This window comes from Echinops telfairi, unplaced genomic scaffold (genome assembly GCF_000313985.2).
Source record: "Echinops telfairi isolate 266 unplaced genomic scaffold, ASM31398v2 ScPeMD7_7469;HRSCAF=8507_1, whole genome shotgun sequence".
Classification (NCBI taxonomy): Eukaryota; Metazoa; Chordata; class Mammalia; order Afrosoricida; family Tenrecidae; genus Echinops; species Echinops telfairi.
Window position 1 is genome coordinate 2,318,049 of NW_022111373.1, and position 13,552 is coordinate 2,331,600.

General features: G+C 43.7%; 1 protein-coding gene across 1 annotated transcript in view; it reads left to right on the forward strand.

Moving 5' to 3' along the window:
- Positions 1-264: 264 nt before the first annotated feature.
- The window catches only part of SPOCK1 (SPARC (osteonectin), cwcv and kazal like domains proteoglycan 1), a 407,575-nt gene continuing 394,287 nt past the window's right edge, over positions 265-13,552 (forward strand). Inside the window, exons 1-3 of the mRNA XM_004696627.2 lie at positions 265-375; positions 2,157-2,165; positions 9,919-9,964. Coding sequence (XP_004696684.2) covers positions 265-375; positions 2,157-2,165; positions 9,919-9,964 — 166 coding nt within the window. The remainder of the gene's footprint in view (positions 376-2,156; positions 2,166-9,918; positions 9,965-13,552) is intronic.

A 13,552-nucleotide genomic window follows, 5' to 3' on the forward strand; every position in this document is an offset into this window, starting at 1 on the left:
AGACATGGCCACTGAGTCCTGCAAGATGCAAATCTGGCCTTTAAAGAATTACATACCTGTAATTCAAGTTTTAAAATTTCATTGAACTTTCTCCCCTGGAACCCAATAAAATTATAATATTTCATAATTAGTTTTTGTAGTTGCAATTGGTCTCCCTTCACTTGGCAAGATTCAAATGTGTTAAAAAATCACATTGTTGAAATTTTTAACGTATTATTACTCCACAAAGCTTAAAGTTTACCTCATTGTTCTTGGGACATAACCATGGAGCTGGACATGAAAGCGTATATCTGTTATTTATCGAATATATATGTGCCAGACAATATACCAAGCACTTCACTTCATCATTGCAAGACGTTGTGCCTATCCTTCCAGGTAGGTGGCTGCGATCTTGTTGAATGGTGAAGGCAGCTGCAACCAGAGAAGCTGAGTGCACTGTGTAGGGTCACGTAGCTGGCAATCTCTGGAGGCAGGACTGGAACTTACAGCTTTGCCGGGGACTTCCCTGCTTGTGCTCCCTGCTCTGCCTTTGACGCCACGGCTCTGGCTTCTTCTGAGCCATTTGTACTGCTTTACCATTTAACTGTTCGTTTCTGTGTTATCTATCTGTCTATCTATCTATCTATCTATCTATCTATCTATCTATCTATCTATCTATCTATCATCTATCTATCTATCTATCTATCTGTTTATAATTTAACAGTTCATTTCTTGTGATATATCACAAGAAATAGATATGTGTATATATATATATATAAAATTATCAGCAATCTGGTTTTACCTCTCTCGAGAACCCTGTCTAACACAGTCTGGTGGCTTTGAATCTGAAGCGACCCCTTGTCATATTCAGAGTGCAAACGGAGCACCATCTACCAGTCACAGCTCCGAAGAATACTCAAGTACAGCGGGGAATGGGGGGTTGATAGGGGAGAGGAAGTTCAGACTTTTATTCTCTTTGGGAAAGGCCCAGTTAATGGTTACTACCCTTTAGCCCAGATAGGCCAACCGAGACAGACAAAGAAGTAATGGCGTAAAAGAAGGGTTTGATTTCAATATACTTTACAACTTGGTTGGAATTAAAAGTGATAGTTCTATTCCTCCTATCAGCTGCAGCAGTGGTTCTTAACCTGTGGGTTGCGACCCCTTTGGAGGTCGAACAACTCTTTCACAGGGGTCGCCTAAGACCATCGGAAAACACATTTCTAATGGTCTTAGGAGCGGAGACACCGCTCCTCTATCCGTCTGCAGGTGGTTCCTCCCACATGCAGATACGCCCACATAAGAGTAGCCAGAGTGAAGACTGTTACCCATGCCACACCATGCTTCAAGACAAAATTCCATTTATTTGTCATTAGAAATAAATATTTCACAATATATAATTACAGATTGTTTTTGTGATGAATCACTGTGCTTTAATTATGTTCAATTTGTAACAATGAAAATACATCCTGCATATCAGATATTTACAGTATGATTTATAACAGTAGCAAAATTACAGTTCTGAAGTAGCAATGAAAATAATGTTATGGTTGGGGTCACCACAATATGAGGACCTGTATGAAAGGGTCGCGGCATGAGGAAGGTGGAGAACCACCGCGCTAGAGGGACCTTGGTATTCTTTTTCAGTTTACATGTTTACCAAGACCATAAGCCCACATCAACCTCAGCTTTTAGATTTCCTCAAGTTACTTGAGAATCGCAAGACAAACGAATGTCTTTGAAGAAATGTAGATAGTCTATCACTCTTGGTCTCTGATGTCAATTGGGGATTTTGATTGAAGTTGGCCGTTTAAAGTGATGTCACAAGCAGTTATTCATCTGAAATTCCCGTAGAAAGTAACCATGACTGAGAATTTCGATTCAATCATGGTTTTGCTAGCTGTTCTGCAGTAATGACATAGCTCACTAGAGCACACTCCGATTTCTCCCCACTTCAGTTGTTCTTTCCAATAACCTAATGTCTTTTCCCATGAGCTTCATGAAGGGTGGGGCCTTTTCAAAGGGATGATGGTAGGTGACTGAAGGAAAATACCTGGTTTGGGCTTTTCTAATGTTATGATGATTTGAAATTTTGATGCAATTATGTTTACATTCCTGCCTACTGTTTGATATCATTCTTTTATTTTTTTTCTCATTTATAATGCTTTCGTACTCAGGAAGTTGAGGTAGGTTTTTGACTTTTCAACTGTGTGTAGATGTAGCATTGAAAATCGTTGCCAAATAAAATGTAAATTTCATTCTAAGTCCTAAATCTCAGTGGTAAATATTTGTTTTAGTTCAGTGAACCAGCACTGTGCATATTTATTTTTCATTGGTATATCCAGGGGATGCAATTTATCAAATGCATATAAACAGTCCATTTGTTGCTTTATCTTTTCTCATTAGTTACAGTACAAGTATGATTGTCAGTTATTATCTGTGTTTTACTGGTGGGTTATTTATTGAAAGAGCAGAGAAACTGACATTGTTATTTTCTAAATCATTTTGTCTAAGGCCTGTAGGACTTTAAACCAAATGTCAGACCAATTTATCAAAGAATTGCTCTATTCAGGATGAAAGTGATTTAGAGTGTGTGTATAAACAGACACCCACCTCTCTCTCTCTCTCTCTCTCTCTCTCTCTCTCACGCGCGCACACACACACACACACACACCCCTATCCTCCTTTCCCCCCACCCCCTCTAACCACATACCTCTGTGACAGTCATGGGACTTTCATGGGGCTATAGGGGTGTTAATAAAGGTGTACCAATTTCTATTTGATACAATTTGGCAAGGATTTAATGTGTGCTATTAGTGATGCTTCAGGGAATGTGTAGGTGAGTAAGACCCAGCCCTGCTCAGAGTAACCTAGGCTGTACTCATAATGTGGGTGATACAAGCACATGGAAATGTGTGAATGCATATAGCTTTCAGTCTCTGCTGTCTGCAGGGAGAAGGATGGGAGGCCTCAAGTCATTGCTCAAGCTGGGACCGATTGCTTGTGCCACATTATTCAGAAGGATTCTCACTGGGATTCTTCACTTGGCATAGGAAAGGGCCAGCCCCATTGAGAAGAGGCAGAAAATTGCTTGACCAGAGATATGAATGGAGACACCTTAGAGGCAGTTGTATGGGAAGCCAGATTCTTTCCCCATTAAATGGAGTGCTTTAGTAGCTAGCTTAGTGTGCTTCCTGTGCAAATAAATTAAAACTACAGGCAAATGTTACATTATGCAAGGATGGATTTATATAGTATATTCTGGAAATCTAATTTTTCCAGGGACTTCTATTATCATTTCAGAGTCTCCTCCCACCCCCAAACCCACAATCAGCTCTCTTCCTAGTCTCCCTAGTTAAGAAGCTTAAAAATTAACCAAACTCATTTGCATTGGAGTCCTTTGAGAACGATTTGGTGACAGTCCCTTAATCAGCCTCTTTCTGAAGGGTTTGGAGTTTAGTGAAGTGGGCCTACCTCCATCCAGGATGAAGCAGTGAAAAGTCCAACGTGGGTCCACCAGGCCTTGTAGAAAGGGTTTCTCTGTTTGTCCATCTGCAGCAGGCCTGGGCTCAGCCCTGGCTTCACCTTGCTTCCTCTGTTCATGATGCTGGCTCACTCCTGACTGAGGCAGACAAAACTCCCATTTATTCTCTAGGCTGGTAATTTGCATTATCTCAGGTAATCCTTAGTTGAAACTTCTGTGTTCATTCAAACAGCTTAGATAAAATATGTAGGATGGAGAAACTATGATTTTCATGTGAGGTAAATGCCTTTGAGCTGTAGCATCTGAGGCTTTATGGTGTACACATAATAAATTATGGTCATAATCAGAAGTAAAATATTTGGCTTTCAAAAGGGCTTGCATTTGGCTCTGCCATCCTCCTCGTCCCCAACGTCTGCTGTGACTCTCTTTGGGACTGAAAAATGTATCGCCCCAAAGGCAAGTCCCCAGAGAATATTGTTAGTAAGTTATATCAGCCATCTGGGGACTTGTATGGACTCACAGGAGATGAGGACATCAGGTTCCTTTTCAAAATGGGCTGGAGCCTTAGACTTTCTGATTGTTAAGATCACCCATGAAGAAGAAACGTAATCACCCAAAATATAGCATCCGTATGTTTGCATTATTGCATGTTAGGCAGACTTGAGGCTTCCATTGGTGAGGAGAAGAATGCTCATTGGTTAATGTATAACAAACCCAACACTACGGTCAGTACAATGCTGACTCATAGCAACCCCACAGGACCGGGTAGAACTGCCCCTGTGGTTTTCTGTAAATCTTTACAGGAATAGGAAACATGTCTCTCTTGAGAGGAGAGACAGCTGGATGCATAACCCCTCTGCCCACATGACTCTGTATATAAATATTTTAAAATGGCCTTGCCCTCCATGAATGCTTATCAGAATAGGAAACCTCTAAAGTAGTTGAAAACCCAGAGCCAAGGTCCTTTCCATGAGCCACTGGGTGACCAATCCACAGGAAACAGTACTATGCTAGTGAGGTAATTTAATTAAAGTGATAAGCAAAGAAATCGAGTTTTATTTACATTGATAAGCTATATATGGGCAAAACCAATTGGGGCCATGATTCTCCCAATCTTTGATTCTTGGATGCCTCTTATCTAGGGATGTTCTCTGTTCAGTGTCTGATGGGCTCTCCCAAGGACTTGTCCTTGTGCTAGGCATGTAATGGCTTGTCTCTGTTGTATCATGATCTTTATGATGATGTTTTTCCATTGGTTTCTGTATTCTAGGACATGCTATATTCTCATGTCCCAGAACACAGAAGCCAATGATCCCAAGTCTAAAACTCATTTAAATGGATTTTAAGAGTCCCTAAACAGAGTTGGTAATTTTTAATTATAAAAGGGTCTAGAGAAGTAGACTTTCTCATTCCTCCTCTGCCCTGTCCAATCGCATTGCAGCTTAATTAACATTATGTAGTTTAGCCTATAAAATATACATGTAGAGTAACACTGCCATCCTTCATTCCTCAGCCTTTATGATGCATTAATGGGAGTTTCTGAGTTTAATAAATGACAATATTTAGATGCATATCATTTCATTTGTTCATATTTAAAAAAAACAACTAACCATTGCTGTGGTCTTTGCATGGCTTAGGGAAAAAGATAACTTCATCATTAGATGATAAAATTACCAGTCAAGAGGCAGACTCGGGCAAGTTTGATCTGACATAACCAATATGCCTTTTACCACCTTCTGAATTTTAAAAGACCACTACTTTATTGGACCAGAGGAAAGGTCAGAGGTCAGGGCTCTGAAAAGCTTCCACTTCTCTGGGGGCTGACCCGATCTCTGATCTAATACACACACATGTGGAACACACACTCACACAGTGCAGCCTCAAGGTGGGGTGGGGAAGGCACCTGGTGTGGGAAGTATAACTGTTAGAAAACTGGTCGAACAGTTCACAGTATCCACAGTGCAGTTAGTCATGGGTCTGCTTAAGGCTATACAAAGCAGTATCAGTTAAATAGAAAAGCAAAGCAAAGCTAGCCTGATGCCACCAGGACCCTGGGCTCCAATAAAACGATTTGCGCTGGGCTCGTAGTGGTTCCGTGCTGGGCTGCTAACCGCAAGGTCAGCATTCTGTATCCACCAGCTGCTCTGTAGAAGACAGACAAGGCTTTCCACTGCGATCAAGAGCTGGTCTCAAAAGCCACAGAGGCATTTCTACCCTGTCCTACAGGGTTGCTATGAGTCAGAATATACTCGAGAGCAGTGAGTTTGGGTTGGTCTGAATAGAAGGTTGGTTCAGAACCCCAGATCGCTGACCTGGTGGCCTTTGAGTAACCAGGTTGAAGGTTTGATTTCAGGGAATTGTTACAAAGCTCTTGTAGTGCTGCTGATAAATGCCCAAAGGTTATTCCCCTCAGCCATAAGCCTCAGCCCAAGGGCACTCATTTCTAACTTCTTGAGTCAGCAATCCAGCTCCCCAAGGCTCTTGGAGGTACCGTAGTCTGCAAGTGGGACTCAGATGAGCAGATTCTCAAGAGGTGAAGCTCTGAAGCGGCATTTCTTTCTCATTGGTTCTTTCAACATGGGATTGGATGCTGCTCCCCAGACAGGAGGGTGAATGAATACATCTAGCCCAAGCCAGCTTGGATTCCTCCTGTGTGCAGGATTCCTGGACTGCGTTAAAGCAGGGTGGAGAGGGAGTCACCCGTGCTCCAAGAAAACGGTGTGTGTCAGGGGCAGAAGGTGGCATCAGCCATCCTGCGACCTCACAAGGAGGAAGGAGAGTCAGCCCAGTGCTCTTGCTATGAGGCAGGGGTCGGGTAGTCATGCCTGCCCTCTCCTTGACCAGTTCTGACGCCAACCGTCACTGCCGCCGCACACTCTGCTGCTCGGCTGCTGTAGAGAATTCCCAGCGACGGCCACCTAGAACCCATAGACCATATGCGTGATGACGGGCTTCATTAGGGAAGTAAACAGATCACATTGGAGGTTCAGAAATGCTCATGACACAGTTCTTAAGTCAAGACAACCCCTTCCCAGAGGCCTCTCAGCCATGATGCCCCTTGGCTTCTGCCCTGCTCAAGCAAGATTTATAGAGTGCCTTTAGTTCTGCCAATAAATCCTCAAAAGACACCCTGCTCTAATAAGCCTCAGCCCAGAGGCACTCAGCTGTAGCTCTGTGGGCTAGCAAACCTAGGTCCTCAGTGAAGTGCACGAGGGCATCCCAATGAGAGCCTGCCCACAGCCATCCTCCGCTTCGCTCCCTCTTCTCAGGATGCCCACCTCTTTGTCTCGTGCTCTCGCTTCTGCTGGTGCTGGTGCCACTCTTCTGCAGCTTCTCTGGGGTCAAGGAGTTTGCGCCCTGGGTCCAGGAAGTTCAATGTGCAGGGATCTGGGGCAAAGGGATGTGCTGCACTTCTAGTTCTTCTTTCTTGATGGTAATGCGATCTCCCCCACCACATACTCCTGCTTCCGAGATGACTCATTTTCCAGCCAGCTCCAAAACTTCAACTCACTGTTATTGGTCGATTCTGACGCACAGCGATGCTAACGGCCAGAGTAGAAGTTTCGCTATGGGTTTACTGGACTGTTGTCCTTTATGGGAATAGATAGGCTTATTTCTTACCCCCTTGGGGTGGTGGTAGTTTCAAACTACTGATCTTGCAGTTAGCAGCCCAATTGGTAACTCACTAAGCCATCAGGGACTCCCTAGAATTGACTAATCCCCCGGCAGAGCTCCATGGCTTTACAATTACAATGAACCCTGCTAACTATCATTTACAAGTGAAGCATCTTCCCTGCTTTTCTCGGACTCAAACCCATCAGGAAAAGAGAAAACACACCCAGTCTACCCAGGCTTTTGGTGGGAGTCACAAAGATTCTGACTACATAATTAAACAATTCACTGCACCACAGCTCCGGATGCTCATAGTCTGACTATAACTGCAATAGTGCCTACTCAGAGACCCCAACTCCCATCCTGCTCACTGACCATCCCCCAAGTCGGATCTGGTGCCGTGAGCAGTTTCCCATGTGCTCATGACCCCTGAGTCGCAGTGATGTGGGCTATTCTCTTTCAGCCAATGAGAAGGAAGTTATGTCCAAAGTTACTTTTCAGCTGCTGGCTCCTTGGATTCTGCCTCAGCAAACCGCTTTGCTACAGCAGGGCAAAGATGGTCAGATGTAGACAATCATCTTCCTTCCCTGGTTGGCCTTGCTGGGCCAGGGGCTGTCTGAAGGACTTGCTTTGCATAATGAGTTTTCACTCAAGGTGTACTTTCACATTTGGGCAGCAATTAGGCAGTAGTATTACATTTGCAATGATTTTAAAATATTCTAATACAGATATATGCTTTCAGAAGCCTTACACATAAAAATTATAATTCTCCCCAAGAAATATGTAAAAATGGCAATTATTGTTAACCTGGAAAAGTGACAAGGTCCGGAAGAATGCTTCTAATGCCATCCAGGGTAGAAAGTCTGTTGAAATCAGTAGGGAATATTCAGTTCTTGAGAGCTGCTCAAACCTTTCATTTGCCACCAAAGAGAAGGTGACATGTGAAATTAAAGTTAAGGCACTTGTCTTTGGCCCCAGCCCTTCCTTATTAGACCCAGAGCCTAAAGGTCCTGGGGCTTCCATGTATTAGGACAGCATGCTTAAGTAGAAAATAATTCACAGGACTCCAAATTGCCATGGGACACAATGTCATCCTCTGTGTGTGAAGAGGGCTTTGATGAACCACTGTTGGAAGGATGAACATTTCATTATACTTTTTCTCCAGTGGTGAGAATGATTTCATCCTGGGTTATCTTTTCTTTTGCCTTTATGAATAACAGAATTTCTTGGTTGTCCAGGGCTAAGAGCACATTGGTCAGAAAACTGAGCAATTGAGTACTAAATGTCCCACTTGTAATTCTGCACTTAGCTTAGAGTCATTTAACACAAGCTGTAGATTTTCTAAAAGCGAGGTTTCCAAAGATTAGGATTGTGCCTAAACTAATAAGTGGAGAGGATTTTGCAGAGAGATTATTTTAAATGGTCTCCATGACGGGTCCTGGGGTAGACCTCAAAGACTGCCTAGCCAGAGGGGGGAGAAGGCCAGTGATGCTATCCAATTAAAGACAGCCAAGCAGGCTAATTCCTTGGAGTTAAAAAGAATTCACTACTGAGGCCCCAGGATCCCGAAGAACCTGTTCATGTTTATTCATGCTCTGGAAAATGGAATCACTGCCCAAGATGCAATATGTTCTAATTTCACTTTAAACCCGGTTTCCTAAAATCTATCGAAGGGCTTAGGTGGACTCAACAAGGATCTAATACAGGCAGGTAATTGAGCGACACCGAGCCGATGAAATGCGGAGGAGACCATGTCGGAGATAGACTGCAGCGGCAGACATCATGGACGATAATTTAAACTAATTGTGCACTTTGATGTAAATTGACTTCTCAGGAAGAGAAATTGAAGCCTCCTTTTGGACAGCTCCTTGAAACTGTCTGCAGCATGCAGAGTACCTGCCAAAAACACCACAGCAAATACATTTGGGTGCATTCAGTAGGAAATCAACTGAAAAAGAAGCACCTGCCCTGAAGGTCGGGTGGGGCGGAGGTGCATGGGTGATGCCTCTTTACCTTGCAGACTGTATTCAGTTTTGCTGACGTAGTGAGGATGCTGGGAATCGGGGGAACTGGTGGACTTTGAGGGTAGGAATCGAAGGGTTTTTTTTTTGAAAGAAAGGGTCATTGGAAATGGGGAAGAGATAGCACAGCGGTGAAGGAATGGGTGATCCAGGCCCTTGTGATTTCAAAGCAATGGAGTGTCTACCTTCAATATATAAATGGTGGAAAGCTGCCTGAAGGAAGTGAATGTGAATAGGCCAGAGTGTGCAACCTTTGTTGTATTTTTATTATTATGATGTCTTTGTATACCTGGAACAAATGGTTCCAAGGTAGGTCTATCCTACACGTTAAGTCTAACACTTGAGGGGCCCTTTGTTTTGGGTCTTCTGAGCTTTGGAAAACAAACTGTGTACCACTTGCTACATGTCTGCACGTAAAAGAAATGTTGACAGTTGGATTCTCAGCTGTTACAAACCCAGAGGTTTAATCATCAGTGAGAGCAGCAAGGCATCACCGGCAGTATAACTGGTAGCAAATACACCTCGCACTTAGAAGTTGTCTCGGCTTATATGTCAAACCAAGAAGAGCAATTCTGTCTTCATACGGAGCCAAACTGTTTTTATGGTTCCTCGTGGTTAATGCAAACAGGTTGGAAGAGAAGACTTTGAAAAGATAATTGTGAATTTTTGATTGCACTTTAATACCTGTCTGGGGGAAAATGTGCTAAGCTGTTAGTGTTTTCCTTTGCATTTGGGGAGATGGGGAGAAAAGCAGGTTTCATGCAATTATGGGAGCTGCTTCCTACAACCTAATTTTTGCTTTCTATTTCTCCCCTTATATAGGATGATTATTTCAGAAACTGGAATCCCAACAAGCCCTTTGACCAAGGTAAAGGATGCACTATTTCTTTCTACTTATTCCATGGGAAATGCTGGCCTGACTTTTCTTTCCCTGCATGCTGAGTTAATGTTTCTATAAAAGCCAGCTAGCTGTCTGATTTGATTGACTGTGGAGACTGATCTAATAGGGTGACAGGAATTATTCTCTCAAGTTGGTTATTTCTCCAAGGTGATATCCAAACAGATTTTAAAAATACATTTGTAGTAAATTGACCAGCCCAGTCAATGGTCGGTTTTGTTAAAAGTAAAATGGTTATGAGGTTAAGCTGGGGACTTGTGGGACAGACTATGTGTGAAGAAGCCCCCAAATTTCCATGAGTCATAAAAAGAAAACTTTTGTGTGTGTGTCTGGGGGGTTAATCCTAGAATGCTTTTGATGGCACTGATTTTCCCTTGCAAAATTGCTTCTTTAAATTTATTTAACAAGTAACTGTGCTCAAAGGTCTCTTGCCACTTCCACCAGCAAACATAGAGCCAGGGTCATGATGGCTGTTGTAAATCAGTACTAACATCTTCTTGTGAGTTATTTAAGACAGATGTGGCCCTGCATGAATATCTCCGTTCCCATTGCTCCAAGGGGTGCTGCCGCTGTTAGTGCAGACTTGACAATGCCAGGAGATTCTACTTCAAGGAGGCCCCTGCAAGTCATGCTCAAACTCAGGTGGAAAATATGAACTTACTCCACTCTCAACGAGCCACACTTCTGGGACTCAGCTTCAGTCATGAGTTGAAGACTTTGTTGAAGTGAGCTGGATGGATGCAAAGACATCATGGAGGGCGTTGCTGTGTAACACCGCGGAAGGTGCCCCCTCTGCTTTCTGCCTTGTCCCTTCAGTGGGTTATTCTTTCTGGATTCTGGCTTTCACAAGAAAACTTGGTATGAAGTTTTTCACATATATATATGCACTTGACATGTGCCATCAAGTGCTGCAACATTTCTTTCCTTCCACTTCTTTCTTTCCCACGCATGTATTGGCCTTCCATGGTACACACAAGTACCAGACCGGGCTAGGGAGAGAGGAGACAAACAAACAGTGATGCCTACTCTGGAAGATGAGAGAGTTGGGGTACAGGAAGTAAATGCGTCAACAGCTACAGCAGAATGTGAGCTGCACATGTGAAGGGAATCTTCTAATGTTACAGGCGGGGTCTTATGTTGGAGTGTGCACGTGTATGTGTGCTTGTGTAGAGGGGGCCCAGTGCCAGGGAAAGCTTTCCTTTGGAGTTTCTGTCTGGTCTATTGGACATACCTTTGCAGTCTTTAAGGGGACTCATTCCTTTATAAATCTAACAATGACTGAATCATCCCAGTAAAACATGTTAAAGAATGAGAGGATTTGTCATTTAGTTCAGACATTTTTCATAAAAAACCCACTGCCATCGAGTCACTTCCAACTCGCAGCAACCCTGTAGGACAAAGCTGAGCTTCCCCAAAGGTGTCCAAGGCTGGAGATCTTTTTGGAAACAGCCTGGCATCGCTTTCTCTCTTGGGACCACTGGCTGGGTTTGAACCGCCCACCTTGTAGTTAGCAGCTGAGCTTTAACCACTCATCAGGGTTGCGTTTCCACTCAAAATTAGGTATGAAAAGGCTCTTTAGAAGGATCCACCTTCATTTGTGAAGGGCACCCATATATGTTAAGGAGCTCATTCCTGCACGGTGCTTGGTCACTGGGCCTCTCCCTAAGCTTGCGCTCTGCCTGGCTTATGCTTTAGAAGGCTCCTCAACTGGCAATAGTAGCAAGCTTTTTTTTTTTTTAAGTCAGAAACCCAGAAATAAGTTCTGGTCCCATAAGATCAGATGTTGCCTAACTGGCTGTCAGATGAACTTATAAATAAGTATAAAAATGACTGGGGATAGACATTTTTTATTCTAAATAGTGTACATTAGAGAATGCTAAGAGATGGAGGTGGGCATCATTTGCCACGTGCAGTTCTAAATGAAAGCTTTTCTTCATTTGGACGGAGCCCTCCTGATGTAGTTGGTTATGCGTTGGGCTGCTAACAGCAAGGTCAGCAGTTCGAACCCAGGTCCTTCTCTTAAGAGGAACCGATGAGGCCTTCAGGGCATCAGCTTTAGTAAAGATTTATAGCCTCGGAAACCCTAGAAAGGGCCCTTGTAAGTCACAATCAACTCAAGAGCAGCGAGTTTGGTCTCTTCATTTGGGGGTTAAAACAGAAGCTTTCAAGCACCCAAAAAATATTATATTTAAAATTGACTCTTGACTCATAATGATCCCCTGTTGGTTTCCCAGACTGTAACTGTTTACTGGGAGTAGAAAGCCCAATCTTTCTCCTGTGGAGCTGCTGGTGGTTTTGAACTGCTGACCATGTGAATTAAAGCCAGACCAGTAACCACTCGGCCACCAAGACTTCTCCTTAACCATCTAAGCAAGGATTTTTCTCTCCTAGGCATGGAGTTATCATCTCAGAAGCCCATAGTGGGGAGGGGACACTGGGAGTCAGCGTTGCATTGATGGCCGAGTTGTGTGCAGGGACAGTGGCAGACATATGTATTGGAACCCTGCCCCTGCTCCCTCTTTCTCTAACCCTGCAGGCCTGGAAACTGATCTGCATAGATAAATCCTCTCAGCAAACCTCTTGGCTTTATGGGGTATAATTGAGAATCTTTGCCCAGTAGCCCTGCTTTTACTACCTCAGGTGTAGCTACTGTTGGCTATTTATATAGAGAGTCATGGCGAGAACAGGCAGAGCTGAGAATAGCCCTCACTTAAAATATCAGCGCCAGCAGATGTCATCAATTACATTGTGTGCTGCTCAATAAAAATGGGAGGTTATTATATCAGCACTGACACCACTTGGTGAAATATAAACCACAGGCATGGAAGATGTGGAGCAGTTCATCTTCCAGAAAATAAAAGAATTGCTGAACTTCAGGGGAGGTTGCCTGTTGCAGAGAGAAGTCATTTTGTTTCCTAAGCTGGGAGGAAAAGGAAATTCATGTGGCGGAGGTGGTGGGTCTGGGTTGGAGAAGACTTTGTAGTCTGTAGAAATGGGACTTGGTGAAACACATCTCAGCAATCTATAAAACAAGGACGTGCTGGGTAGAGAGGAGGGCGGAAGGGACTTGCTGATGGAGGTAGCTGGGAGAGGGTCGGAAATGTAGGGAGAGCAAAGGGAAGGGGGAAAGTGGCACGAGGGATTCTGGTCCAGTGTCGCATTAGAGGCAGGTTGTGAAGGATGATCTTCTGTACAAATGTACCATTTTGAACTTTGTTTGCTTGGTGTGGTGGGGGAGCCATAGAAGACTTTGAGCCAGGGGAATGGCACAATGAAAATGAAGGCAATATTTCAGAGGTTTTAACTTGGTTACGCAATCATTTCCATTAAGAACCAGAGAAGACCTGAGAAATGATGCCCCTCTTAGAAGAGGTAATCTTGGGTAACTTCATGGCCTTGGCACCCTGGGTTCTGGCTGCCGTGTCGGTCCAACCTACCCATCCATCTTTCTAGCCTGATCTCTGAAGTGCACTTGTGACTTCTCATTACCTAGGTGTTGGTAGGGATGGATAGGCGACTGTAAAAGCAGCCAGCCAGTTCCCACCGCAAACCTCCCCC